General features: G+C 39.4%; 1 protein-coding gene across 2 annotated transcripts in view; it reads left to right on the top strand.

Annotated features, from left to right (window-relative positions):
- UNC5C (unc-5 netrin receptor C) overlaps positions 1-15493 on the top strand; it is a 325165-nt gene that overhangs the window by 203786 nt on the left and 105886 nt on the right. For both annotated transcript variants that reach the window (XM_075285567.1, XM_075285559.1), the window contains one exon: positions 808-1029. In XM_075285567.1, coding sequence (XP_075141668.1) covers positions 808-1029 — 222 coding nt within the window. The remainder of the gene's footprint in view (positions 1-807; positions 1030-15493) is intronic.

Genomic DNA, 15493 nt, shown 5'->3' with positions numbered 1-15493 from the left:
ACATGCTTCCCCTGCTGTCCCAGTGTCATTCCAGGGTGTTGGTATCATTTCCTGGGGTGTCATAGTGGACTTGGTGACCCTCCAGACACGGATTTGGGTTTCCCCCTTAACGAGTATATGTTCCCCATAGACTATAATGGGGTTCGAAACCCATTCGAACACTCGAACAGTGAGCAGCTGTTCGAATCGAATTTCGAACCTCGAACATTTTAGTGTTCGCTCATCTCTATTAATGTACATAAGGTATATGAAGGAGCTATCCAATAATTACACAAAATGCAGTGCAAAATGAATGTACAACTTATTCTGGCATATCTATTGCCAGTTTTGCATCTGGGAATATGTTACATACTAAGTGGTAGCTGTAGCCAGGTCACATAAGAAAATCTATAAATGTAATTATTAGTAATATATTCTCACTCTCCCCAGAGAACTATCACATTACTTCTAATAATTTACTAAACCTTTTGCCTTTCAAGTCTGTTTGATCGAGTCATTTTTCTCCAATGATTTTAAAGGAAAACATTTGAACATGACGGGAACAAAATGCAGAGTCAAAGCTCCATTATAGGAGGCGATCTAACAATAAAACTGCATACAACATGAAAAAATCTACTGCATAAGGTTGATATGTGCTGTCTAACTGTATATTGTAGAAACTAAACCTACACAGCTGATCAAGTGACAGCTAAGCTCTGCCTAAGTCTAAGTCTATTGCAAGTAATGCATCGTGTAACCTACTAAAGGAAGGATTTATATGTTTCCATTCTACAATAGTAATCATATGACCTATTTCTTTTACTACAGATGATGACTTCTTTCATGAACTACCAGAGACGTTCCCATCAGATCCGCCGGAACCGTTACCTCATTTTCTTATTGAACCTGAGGAAGCTTACATTGTGAAAAATAAACCAGTAAACTTGTACTGCAAGGCCAGCCCGGCCACGCAGATCTACTTCAAGTGCAACAGCGAATGGGTTCATCAGAAGGACCATGTGGTGGATGAAAGAGTGGATGAAACCTCAGGTACTTGTCATCTCATTTTCCTCATGCATATACTCATACTAGTTTACATATTAAGTATACATAGGGTGCATATATTTATCATTCAGATTATTCATATAGTGAAACAAGTGCCAAATAATACTCATAGCTTGACTGCTTGGTAGATTGAAAGATAAATCTATAAATTGATAGAAGTACTGTATCTATCTATCTATCTATCTATCTATCTATCTATCTCCTATCTATCTATCTATCTATCTATCTATCTATCTATCTATCTATCATTTATCCATCTATCTTTGTTTATTTATTTACTTATTTATCTACCTATCAATGTCTATTTATAAAGAAAAAAACAAAAAAAACTCTGCACCATTTATAATATATCTTGTTACCCTTTGAAAGAAATACTGTCGAAGATTGTAAGTTGCTGATAGTGACAAAACACACTAAGGGCAGATTCACAAGTGTCCCCAGTCTCCGCTTTCGGGTTTCCGTCTTCTGCCGAGAGAAACTGGATAGGAGATGGAAGCCTGGCAGTCAGTTTGGGTTTGCAAAGTGACCGCCTCTCCGCAGAGAAACAGTTTTTTTTTTAACCGGACACAAAGTCCTGTGTGTCCGACTTTGTGCACGGTTTCGCCATGGAGAGGCAGAAGACGCTCACGGGTGGTCACTTTGCAAACCCCAAAACCCATTCACGCAAACCACCAGTGTCCGTATGCAGTCTTTCCACAGGGAAACATTTTATTTTTATTTATTTTTTTTTTTGCCGGACACCAGCGGTTTGCTTTTAAAACCCATTCAAATGAATAAGTTTTAAAACTGACCACTGGGAAAATGTCCCCTTTGCAGTTTCTCTGGGGCTTATGACAGAAACCCAGTGGAATAAGACAGGGCTCACAAGGGTGCAAGTGTGAACGCCCCGTAAGTCTCTTCCCCAGCATGACTGCCCTCATGTGACTGGCCAATGTTTGCTATGCAGACAGTGTTATTCTTGTATAAACACTGGTTCATACTCCTTAACAGTCAGAAATAGGCAGTCCAATACTAAGAAACTTGATACAGGTATTTTAACCTAAGTAAATCATTCTACATGTAAAGGCAGCACATGGATATTTTATGCTAGTAGGCTAGCTCATCCAAGACAAGGTCCAGGCACATGCTGAATAGATTTGCAAACAAGCTTTTGTGGATCTGCTCCCGGGGACACTTCAGTGCAGGGTATACAGCAGTATGGAGTATGAACATATGCTTCATTTAGAAATTGATGCAGAACCCTATTAAACACTGAAGGATAATTGATGGTTGTACTTTGTATCTCAATGTCCCAAATATGATGCAGTGGTAACAGATGATCAGAAGTGAAATACTGATTTCCCATAAGCAATTAGTACAAACTAAATTTGCAAGGAAATCCCATAATTGCAAATACTATACTCCCTATACAATTATGTAAGCTGACTGATCAGAGAATACAATGTGCAGTAACTCACACTGCGTAGAAATTCTATATCACTAAGCACATGATGTCATTCACATAGAGGCATGTAAATGGATACACTTGGGCAGATGTGCTAAAGAAAATGCGTCAGAATTCTGTTGAAATTTACCCCATTCATGCTTCACATCTAATTTTTTTTACAGGGGCAGATAAACTAGGTAAAGATATTTCACAACATGTACCGATCAGCTAAGAAGTGCATTGATCAATGCTTGTTCTGCATCTACTTTCATTGTCCATCAGCAGTACAGAACTTATTAGATAGAGTCATGTGTTGACAACAAAAAATTATTTTTGTCCTGCCCAAATCAGCAGATCACTTTATGAATGTGCATCAAGAGATTCTGGAACTATTAGACAGGCCACTTGTCAGGAACATGTTCTTGTATGAGTGCCCCATATAACAGAGCCTTAATACTGCCTAAGTGTTAGCTAGAGCAATCTTAGACAAAGACAGTCTTAAACTGTGCCAGATTTTTGTTGCCACTTTTTTGTTGGAAACAAAGTCAACTAATAAGAGGTGTAAAGTTAGACAACTGGCCCTCTGTATTAACAATGTGTATTACCATTTCTTCCAAGTTGGTATTTCAAAGACATATAGATCCTTCCTGTTCTCTTAGAACAGATTTGATCTTCTTCGCATTGCACATGTTTACAACGTTAGATCAGAAAATAATTTTAAGACATTTGCGAAAAAACACTACTCAACTATATAATAATATAACAACTATATAATAATATAACAGCCTACCTTCTGTGAACAGATCACAATAAGTCAACCCAAAGATGAGAGGGTTCTTTAAAAAGTGCTTTCAGCTTTTGTAGTCCTGGAGTGATGACATCAACTCCTATTTCTAAAGAAAAACGTTGACTGTAGGGGTGGGGCTCTAGGAGCTATTTTGTACCATTATATGGCTTATATACATCAATATTTTAACATTCTCCTGTTTTACAAGACATAATAGGAAATAGACAGTTTTCCAACAGTTTTCCTTCATCTTTTTCATTCACAGTTCCCTTCTCCATAGACTTCTATGGTCATCATGTAATCTGATGAGACTATGAGCTGAAAGCCCATCTCCTCTCACAATGAATTCATAGTTAGTGGACAGTTCAGTAAGAAAAAAGAAGAAAAGAGAAGAGGACAAAAGCCTGATATTTGTAGAAAGAGGCATTCCTCTGATAAGACACAAATGTAGCAAAGTTAACCTAGACTTCTGCAACGGGTTAAACTACTGCAGCATGATATATTATCTCAGAAGACAACAAAAACCAAAGTAAAGTAATTGAAAAAATGATTTTCCAATGAGTTTTCATTGGCTTTTCTTGCCTTTTGTAATAACATATAACACTGCAGGAGTTTAACCAGTTGCAGAAGTTCTGGTTAAATCTGCTACATTTATATATATTAAATAACTATATTGTATTTACCGACACAGATTCTTGAATGTAGAGTGGCCCTTTAAGTACCCGCTGCCTTTAACTGGAAAATTAACTTTTCTTGTCGTGCACTGGGGCTTTGCTATGACTGGTCAGCACACAGTGTTTTTGTTTGTTTTTTTCTTTTTTGAGTGTTATAAACAATATTGTCTTTTATTTTTTTTTATAATAAAATATAAAGACGAAGATTTACTCTTCTACCTCAACATCTATTTAGTTTTTTCCCTAAATCTTCAGAGCAGCTTCTAGCTAATATTGTCACCTTCCCGACTTGGCAGAATCCTTAGATCATCCTTTCAACATCAATATGCACGCTAGGTGACTAGACACGTGACAGCCTTCAAAAGAATAGCTAAGGCTTGTTTTGGAGCCACCAAGAAGTAAGCTAGAGACACCGCTGCAGCAAACAGCAGGGGGGATCGCAACAAGCTAGCTTTATTTATTCTCTTTCTTTACATATTATTAGCTAGACTAAACTTAATTGGCAATTCATTAACAAGTGTTTTATTGAATTATGTTTCCTATGCCAATTGTATATTTTTTTTATTTGTAGTCATTATTGCACATTTTATTTAGTTTATTATTATTGTTTTATTTAATATTTATTATATTATTAGAGATGAGCGTAAACTGTTCGATCGAATAGGTATTCAATCAAATATCAGGCCGTTCGAGGTATTCGATTTCAATCGAATACCACGCCGCATACGCAGTAAAAATCCATATTCCCTCCCACCTTCCCTGGCGCGTTTTTTGCACCAATAACTGTGCAAGGGAGATGGGACAGGAACTACGACAACGGAGGCATTGAAAAAAATTGAAAAAACCCATTGGCTGCCTAAAACATGTGACCTCCCATTCATAAGAACGGCAGCCGCCATATTCGTCAGATTTGCGATGAGAGATAGGGAGAGAAACATATCTGCTGAGGGCTAGATAGGCATTAGCTTCTAGTAGGCAGGGAAAAAGTGAAGAAAAACAATAGCTCTTTTCATAGCTATATACTGCAGGGAGAAGAGTCGAGCTTTCCACAGGCGGTGGAAAACCGGGTTACAGAGCTATTAGTTCTTACTATATACGGGCAAACCAGCTTTTACAGGGGTGTCCCCCACAAAATAGCAAAAATACACAGCAGTTAGTTCTTGCTATATAGGTGCAAACCATCTTTTCTCAGGGGTGTCCCCCCAAAAAACAGCAGGAATACACAGCAGTTAGTTCTTGCTAAATAGGTGCAAACCAGCTTTTCTCAGGGGTGTCCCCTAAAAAACAGCAGGAATACACAGCAATTGGTTCTTGCTATATAGGTGCAAACCAATTCTGCTCCTACTAGGCTCAATCCACCCTGATTCCTTCCAACTCTGCTGGTTAGAGTCTCAATCCACCCTGATTCCTTCCAACTCTGCTGGTTAGAGTCTCAATCCACCCTGATTCCCCCCAACTCTGCTGGTTAGAGTCTCAATCCACCCTGATTCCCCCAAACTCTGCTGGCTAGAGACTCAACTCACTCTAAGGGCCAAAAACACTGCTGGTGCAAGGCTCAACTCACCCAAATGGCCTAAAACTCTGCTGGTAAAAGGCTGAAGTCACCTAAAGGGCCTCAGTCTCTGCTGGTAGCTCAGCTTAAGGGCCTGTAACTTAAGTTGGAGGGGCTCACGTTAAGGGCCATAAAAGTGAATTTTGGAAGGTCTTACCACAACACACACACACACATCCACAATGACAGTTCAGGGTGGGTACTGTTGGATTTCCCATTGCCTATTCCATCTGTGGTTGTCATGGGCAACGTGATTTAAAGGGGTACTTGTTAATGTTTCTTTAGCTTAAATTTGGGTTTCTGTCCATCCATTTGGGGAAGAAAGAAAGTTTCCAGGTATTTTCCCACTTTGATAGAGGTTTTTTTGAGTGTAGAAAGTGTGTAGTTGATAGGCTGTGATGGTGGGCTAAAACTGTGACTTGGGCTTGTTAGATGCCTCCAGACATGCTTCCCCTCCTGTCCCAGTTGCATTACAAAGGTGTTGTCATCATTTCCTGAGGTGTCATAGTGGACTTGGTGACCTTACCACCAGGTTGACCACTTCCAACCATTTCACTAGCTTCAGTTTTGATCACTCCATTACTCAACCAATCACTCTGCAAGAAATAAAAGGGATGCAGAATGGAAGATTCAGGGATAGTCCAGTTTGAGTTAATGGTAATGGATGGTATATGGTACATGACCCATGACCTGTAAAGGCCCACTTTGGGCAAGGACAACTGAAATGTACAGGCAGCAGACTATCCAATGTTTTGTGACATACCTGTCAAAGCAAGAAATATTAACCCCTTCCCGCTGATGGCATTTTTTGATTTTCGTTTTTCGTTTTTGACTCCCCTCCTTCTAAACCCCATAACTTTTTTATTTCTCTTCTCCTAGAACCATATGAGGTCTTAATTTTTGCGGGACAAATTTTTCTTCATGATGCTACCATTAATTATTATATATAATGTACTGGGAAGCAGGAAAAAATTCAGAATGGGGTGGATTTGAAGAAAAAATGCATTTCTGCGACTTTCTTATGGGCTTTGGTTTTACGGCGTTCACTGTGCAGCCAAAATGACATGTCCCCTATATTCTGTGTTTCGGTACGGTTCCAGGGATGCCAAATTTATATGGTTTTATTTACATTTTGACCCCTAAAAAAAATTCCAAAACTGTTAAAAAAAAATTTTTCTAAAAGTCGCCATATTCCGACAGCCGTAACTTTTTTATACGTAAGTGTATGGGGATGCATAGGGCGTCTTTTTTTGCGGGGCCGGGTGTACTTTTTAGTTCTACCATTTTCGGGAAATGTTATTGCTTTGATCACTTTTTATTCAAATTTTTATCAGAATCAAAACAGTGAAAAAACGGCGGTTTGGTACTTTCGACTATTTTTCCCGCTACGGCGTTTACCGAACAGGAAAAATATTTTTATAGATTTGTAGAGCGGGCGATTTCGGACGCGGGGATACCTAACATGTATATGTTTCACAGTTTTTAACTACTTTTATATGTGTTCTAGGGAAGGGTTAATTGTGTGTAATAAATTCAACATCTTTTAGGCCTTTTTCACACGTGTGCATATAATATACGTGACATATACATTTTTCGTGGATGCTATACATACTCATTCATTCCCATGTATTTTTTCAGACGCCTAGGACTTTTGCAGACTGCAGGTCCGTAAAAACACAATAGAACCATGTCTTTTTTTTTCACTATGGGTGCCTTCACACGATGTAATGTGCAGAGTGATCGCAAAATCACGGCCGCAAAATAACGTGGCGTATACGATCCTAACTCCCATTGAATTCAATGGGAGCTTTTACGGCGCGCAAACTCTCACACGCCGTATACGTGCCAGATCACGCTGCACGTTACATCTTGTGAAGGCACCCTAAGGGTGCAAATTCAGCACCATTTTCCTCCGTGTGAATACACCCTAATGCTACTGCATCACATCAATGAAAGTCTATGGGTTTGGGTGGGGTGCAATCTATGAATAACATGGACTTCACACATCTGAGGATGTGGACATGTGTATGGGGTCTTAAAGTGGATCTTCTATCACACTATAATGTCTTAAATAGGGAAAAGGTAGTATAAGGACAGGACATTTTTTCTCTCCTATTAGTCAAAACAGCACAAAGTATATTATTCCATTTAACTAATGGGGTGATGAAAGAATACACTAAACACATAATTTATGATTGGTATATTTATGACCAGTGCACTCCCATCTCCTCATAGTTTGTTCCTGCATACATAGCTGGCCATCGATCACTCTGCAGAGGATGGGGGATGCTATGCTCATAAATACACTGGACTCATTCTGATGGAGAGGACCTGGCTCCATATTATGCCACTCTTACATAGGACACTATAGTCTATTGGGACTTATCCAAATGAATGGGCACCCATGTAATGAGCAGTAGCCATTCTATAATCTACACTAGTTAGACTTAGTTGCTCTCTATATGGGCAGGGGTTATCCATTTACAGTAACCCTTTCATGCAAAAAAAAGTATACAAATCCAGATTTTTTTCATTAGATAGTTGAATTATGAGCAACATTGACCTCAGAACTTGTTTACAAGCTTTACTCAACTATCTGCTTTCTTATGGAAACAGCAAGTTCCCCTCCGACATCTATTATAAGACAGATTAATAACGCAGAATATTACATTCATGTTGTGTTTTGTAGCAATTTTGAATAGTTTGCCTATGTAGTCTTCAATATAAATAGGATCTGTCCTTTGCAGTTTGCAGTTTCTGCTGAAGTTGTAGAAACCAGATTTGTTTGCGAGAAAGCAGATTCCTGTCGTGGGATTTGCACCTCCGACGAGTGTAATTATTCAGGGAAGTATCCTTTAAAGACGTCTTTGGTCTTGGGCACATTGCGTCTGTTTCCTTGTATTTGTACAGAGCCGTCAGACGCACTATGGATTGTGTGTACTGTAAGTATTCTGAATTCAGAGAAAGTGTTGCTACTAAATCAGTAAACTGTTTTTGTAATTGGTATCACACAAGGCTACTGAAAAACAAGAAGACAATTAGACTGGAAAGCTTTCTCCCCATTAGCTTGATTTAGACTTATGTGCTGCTGTTTCTAAAACGTTGCGGATTCTTTTACCCAACATTGTCATTTCAGCTCTCATTAGTGCCGCATCTCAAACTGAGTCGTACCTAAATGTGATATACTGCATAAAAAGGAGGTTATACAGGAAAGCTCTAATGTCTGCATGCCTGCTATAAGACTATGATTTAGATTTGCAGATTTTTAGACAACTAAATCCAAGAGAAATCCTATCTGAAGCCAAGCAAAATCCCATAAACTAGCCTGGACTGGTTTACCATATGAGTTGTACTACAAGGATTGCACGATTTTAGTAGATCACTTCATTCCGATCACTAAAAAAACCCAGGTATTTTAGCATTCTTAGCTGAGCCCTCAAAATTTATTACTTTGTTGCCCTATCTAAGAATGGCGAGCTATGAAAATCCAAAAGATCAGGTTAGGAAAATACTCAACAATGAGGAAGTGTTTGTATTTGTCAAAGCTTAGGGCTCGTTCACATCTGCGTTGTGAACTCCGTTCTGCAGGTTTCCGTTTCCTGCCTAAAACAGAGGCAGGAGACGGAAACCTGCAGGAGTCTCTCTCACCCATTCATTTGAGTGTTTTGCGCTCTCCGCCGCGAAACCGGGTTTTATAATCCGGACACAGAGTCAGACATGCAGTACTCTGTGTCCAGATAAAAAAAATCCGGTTTCGCGGCGGAGAACATAAAACGCTCACCGCCGCTCACGGCCGGACCCGGTCTGTGCTTTCCGTCTTCTGGCATGCAGAAGACGGAAAGCACAGAACGGAAAGAAGAACGCTGGTGTGAACCTAGCGTAATATCTGGATATCTGGGGGTGCTGGCTCTTTAGAAAAAGTGATAAAAAACCACAGCTTCTCAATATTTTTCTACTGGGGCCTAACCAGTCAGAACATGGTGATGCCGGGACCTTACCACTCATTGTAGTCCATCCAAAAGTTTACATTTTTCTCTTGAACTCAATACAACCTTATTGTGCATTATTTTCTACCACCTCCCCATTCATATTCCACTGTCACCACCATGTTACAGAGCACATTACAGTGATAAACATCAAACCTTTGTTATGTATGTCACTTCTGTAGATTTGGAGAAAAAAACTACAAAATATTATGCAAATGAGGCAGTTGGTGCACTGGGGGTAGGCCTTCAGCTCCCTAGTGCACTGCTCTTGCTGATCAAATACGATAGATGATGTTAAAGCCATGGGAGGATCAACTCTCATTGCATGGGATGGCAGAGCCAGAGGATGGTAGGGTGGCAAGAGCAAAGCCCAAGGGAGCTAAAGGCCCACCGTGCAACAAGTACCTCAATTGCATACAGCTTCAAAGCTGGTTTTCTCCACATCTACAAAAGTGACATAGATAGCAATGGTATGATGTTTATCACTGTAATGTGTTCTGTAACACAATGGTGTCAGTTGAATACCCTTGAGGAAACGGGTAGAATGCCTATAAGTACCCCCCCTACCAAACAATTGGTTGGTACCTCACAGCCTAAGAACAAGGATGCCTTAATAGACTGGTATCTAAGGATGAGCAAAGCAATTTGAATAGTACCCAATTTGACCTGAATTTTCTGAAACTTTTGTGGCTCTCTACCACGACCTCAGAGTATAAGTAGAGGCCAAGATGGCAAGAGTAAAAATAATCCGCTACTGGGAAGTTAGAGTCAAGGAGCTCTACTACTCATACTGTATATCACTAATATTGCTATTATAAAAATGTAATGGCGGGAGGAGAATCTGGTACAGTTACGTCTTGTTCAAGGGGTTGTCCTAGATTAGAAAAAGATCTGCTTTTGTCCTCTCACGTACCACCACATTTAGGCTGTTATCACAGTTCAGTTCCATTTACTTGAATAGAGATTCATAGGCAATCATAGACACAGCCCGTAGACCTCAGGAAAACAATGCAGACCTTGTCCCTACCAGTTCCTCTGTGTTTCTAAATGTGTGCTTGTCTTTCAGTGCTCTTACTTCCAGAATGCCGGCTTAAAGTATTTTACTCAACTTATGATTTAGCACATATCTAATATTATTGTCTTGGAATGGAAAATGGAAGTACTATAGCTTTATTTAATACATAGACAAAGAACTGTCAGGCTGGAAGTTTGAAATGAGTTAATAGAATCTGAGACTAAAATGTATGAGATTTGTAATATTAGATACCTGAGAGGTATCATCATAGTTCGGCATTTAGTTAGACGACTCCAGAAACGCTCCAAAACAAGCAGCTTTTATTGCTTTTTCATGTTCAGCTGTGCATAGGCTACCATATGTCATTCCTAACTTACTATGTGTGAATTCTTTCTTCTTGACTGGAGTAAAATAATGTAGTCAACTCGTGTCTCCTGGGCTTTGTAGGTTAATTTACCTGCCAAGAGTGCAGTATTAGCTATCTGGTAGAATAATAGGTTTACAGGGAAAAAAAGGATGCAGCTGTTCCTAAATTGGTTAAAACAACATATATATTCAAGGATTGTCATGTACTGCCATCCAGCGCAGAATCCTTCATAGATTAATGTTATATTGCTAGAGATAAAGTGCAATACTGTGCTATATCATTGGACACTATCTCTGATAACAGAGATGTAGCCTTCTTTGTTCTTGCATAGGTTAAGAGATTGGAAAGTCGGGTTCCATGTTGAGGGTCATGTAATAATATAATTTATACATTGTGTAATACAGTGCAGGTGCTAGTACTGCAGATGTGTCCTCCCTTACTTCTTCTTTACTAGACCTGTCTATATAGAGAAAACTTGATTCTGTGTTATGCCAGCACAAAGGGATACACTACCGATCCTATCTGCGTATATGTATAGCCACCCAGTTAGGGGAAGGAGTGAATTTGTAGGCTCTCGAGGCTTTGGTTAGCATGTCATGATATTGTGTTGAACTGAGAAATTGCAAATGGTAATGGCATCAAATCTATATTTACACTTAATATAGGATATTCATTTTGACTATAGCATTTAGGCACATGGACGGCTCATGACAATTAATATATATGGTATAAATTATGCTATCTGTTACCAAGAATAGTCTCAAATACTCAAAAAGCAAAAGCAGGTAGTGCAAAGTTATATTGACATTACATAGTCATTTAACAACATATGGGGTCTGATGAAATCCTTTCTGAGTTGCCCCTTACCCTCCTCTATCATATAGGAAGTGACAGAGACGACGCTCGCCAACCACTGGAGACAAGGAGTGACTCATTGCTTTTCTATTAACTTACTGTCTGGATGTGGAGCATCAGACAGTCACCAACCCGTAAAACATGGTTACCAAGGGATTTACACACACTCAGACATACACACACTTTTTTATAGTGCTTTTCTGAATTGTGAAGAAGTGGTAACTGTGGTTTCCTCCCTACAAAACTGCTCATTTTATTTACTGGCACAAACACAAACTTGTTAATGGCATGTGTCTAGAAATATGGTATATGTGACTATACAGTAAATGGAATATACATTATCCATAATCTTGGTCAGTCTAACTGAAGATCAGCAGCCATGGAAACATTGCATGGATATATTCTGCTTCTTTAAAAGCTGTAACCCATCCATTTACTTAATATTAATCCAAGCAAATTAACGCTTTCTGGTTTTTGAGTGCGTTAAGTCCAGATATACAGATATAGCAAAGTTAACCCAAACGTCTGTAATTGGTTAAATTACTACTGCCTGATATCTTATCACAGAAGACAACCAAGACACAAAATTCTTTTTTTCAATGAATTTTCATTAAACAGTAGTTATATAGAGAGCAGACATATTTCTAGTAGTGTAACTAAAGTCTTGTGAGCCCTGGAAATTTTGACCAAGGCCCTTTACCCCCCCCCCCCCCCCCTAAAATGTATTCTTGATGGCAATGGTTATGGTTGCAGCAGCAGTATCTCAGACACCTGAAAAGGGATATAACTAGAGATGAGCGAGTACTGTCCGGATTAGCCGATCTGAACAGCACGCTCCATAGAAAGGAATGGATGCACCTGGTACTTCAGCTTTGACGCCGGCCGGCCGCTTAACCCCCCCCCCCCCCCCCCCCCGCCGGCTATGTCCATTCATTTCTATGTGAGCGGCTGATCCGAACAGTACTCCCTCATCTCTAGATATAATTACAACTGCGGTTATCAAGAATATGGTGAGTGAGCAGCCAAGTGCCTGGCATGTAAATGATGCAGGGAGTGGCTTTCTCTGGGAAACAGCTGATCTGTGGGAGTCTAAGAGGTCAGTGATTATTCAATACCTGGGACTCCTGCTGATCAGCTGTATGAATTGGCAATAACATTGTGACCCCTTCGCTATTGACTGTGCAATGTAATTACAGTCTGTAATAATATCACATGGCTGCTATAAAACAGATGGCGTGTGATTTAAATAGTGAAGAGACCCCAAACAGTATAATGCTCTCCAGAGCCCCACCACATTGAATAATCCTTCACAGTGGCCCCACACAGTATAACATGCTCTCCAAAGCCCTCCACAGTATGATGTTCCTCTGTGGTCCCGCACAGTATACAGTATTATGCTCCCCATAGTGACTCTACAACATTCAATGTACTGCCCAGAGGCCCCTACACCTAGTATAATATGATGCATTGAATATTTGTGAGGCTCGACCTTCTGGTCTGTTTCTGTGCCGTTATTGTAGTGGGTGTCAAGTAGAGGCTCAGGGGAGGTTAATAAAAGTAAAAAACACTTTCACTCACCTTCCTTCCCCTCTCCTTGAAAAAGATGGATAGATAGGTTCTGCCGATAGATAGATAGATAGATAGATAGATAGATAGATAGATAGATAGATAGATATGTAAAGAATATTTTATTGCTTTCAATTATTCTCTCCATTTTAAGTTTCCATTTTTTTTGTTTTTTTAAATGTAGCCCCACATAAAGCTCACAGTGCACATTTTTTCCCCCCCATCAGTATGTCTTTGGAATATGGGATGCAAACACAGGGAGAACATACAAACTCCTTGCAGATAGTTTTTTACTCTTGGTGAGATTTGAACACCAGGACTCCAGCGCTGCAAGGCTGCAGTGATAACCATTGAACCACCGTGTGGCCCTGAAAGTTTCCATTTTTATGGTTAGCGGATGCTACTGTTACATTTAGGCAATTGCTACACCTAATATATTCATTAGCTTATGAATGCTAGTAGTATATTTGGTGATGAAGTCTCAGTAATCTATAGGAGCGCTTCTCTTAATGACTTTACGGTCCTCAGCTTTGAATTATAATGGTCTTGCATTACTGTTATGTAACCAGTTGTCACAGTTATTGTCTAGAGATACTGCTCTTGGAACAATAAATGCAGTGCTCGACGAGAGGTGAACCCTTATATGCACTTTGGCAGAGCACCTGAAGTCCTTGTCAAAATGATATTTCATTTGACAGCAACCTGGACAAAAGAGCTTTCAAAAGAGATTTTTTTATGTGCCAAGTTCCCTGGTGTGTGGCAGGATGTTCTGCAGGTCCTAAATGCAGGCTGAAAACAAACATAATATTCTTCCTACTTATTCATGTTACAAAACATCTAGAGCCAAATACAGAAGCTTAATCGATTTTGGTAAGAGCTCTGAAGTTTATTGTTGTGACACTTTACAGCCACGCAGTAATGGACTGTGCTCTGGTTCACATAATACTAGACAGGGGACACTAGTTAGCTCAGCAAAATCTAAGCATCAGACAAATCCCTGTAAGTCTAACTTATACAGTACATAAATATATTAAAGGGACTATACCTGCTAGATTTTTTTTGCTAATGGAACCAGATACTAAACCATATTCTTATGTTTTGATTTTTTATAAATTTCTTTTAACCACTTCAGTACCGGGACAATTTGTGGTCCAGGACCAGACACATTTTTGGTTTACTTTGTATGTGCGTTTTAGAGGGCTGTAACATTTTTCTCATACGTCTCATTTAACTAATTTCTGCGTCTTTTTTCGTGGATACATAGGGCTTTATTTTTATGTTGTTTTTATTTTCAAATATGTTTTATTTATTTTTTTATATCCGGGAAAATATAAACAAAATTGGAGGGAAATTGTGTCTGGTTTTCACTTTTCTTTTTTTTAAAAAAAATTTTTAATAACACACAGTGCCACTGAAAAACTTTATAAAATAGTTTTTCCTCTCCATTACGGCAATTTTTATTTTATATGGTGTTGTCAGGGGTGGGGCTATAACCTTTAATAATGGCATTTTATTGGTGCATTATTTTACTTATTATTTTACTTATTTTTTAAATTATTTTATTAAATTTTTTTTATTCATTTTTTTTATTTATTTATTTTTTTCAGATGGTGTCCCTATAAGGTCATAAGAGACCTTTGGGGACATCTGATCACTTTTTTCTTTGTTAGGGAGGCTGATTTCTCCTATAACTGGGGCTGGTACATTTAGCCTCAGTTGCAGGAGGAATCCAGCCTCCTGCACACTGTTCTTTACACTTACAGAGCTGATCTGGGTCCTGTAGGACCCAGCAGCTCTTGAAAGACACTGATCCCGGCGGATCATGTGACCGCCGAGTCAGAGGGCGGCCACATCATGGCGGCGCCCATAGCTGTGTATACAGCGCTCATTAAGAAGGCAGGGATGGGAAAAAACCTTCCCTGCCATCTCTCTGGGAGCTCTGGCTGAAATTACAGCCGGCTCCCAGCTTCAGCAATTGCAACAAGGCAACCACTTCCCAGACGTATATAGTCTAATGGCGGTCCGGAAGTGGTTAAGGTAGATTGTGAGCCCCATATTGGGCTCACAAACTACATTTTTCCCTATGTTACCCTAGGATTTTTTTCTTTTGGAGTATTTCAGAGGTTTTTTGTTTCGAGGTATGGGAGGAAATTCACACAAACACAGGGAGAACATACACACTCCTTGCAGATGTTGTCCTTGGCATGATTCAAACCCAGGA

Source organism: Leptodactylus fuscus, chromosome 1 (assembly GCF_031893055.1).
Source record: "Leptodactylus fuscus isolate aLepFus1 chromosome 1, aLepFus1.hap2, whole genome shotgun sequence".
NCBI classification, from domain to species: domain Eukaryota; kingdom Metazoa; phylum Chordata; class Amphibia; order Anura; family Leptodactylidae; genus Leptodactylus; species Leptodactylus fuscus.
Note: the sequence above shows the minus strand (reverse complement) of the source record. Positions and strands in the feature narration are given on the sequence as shown.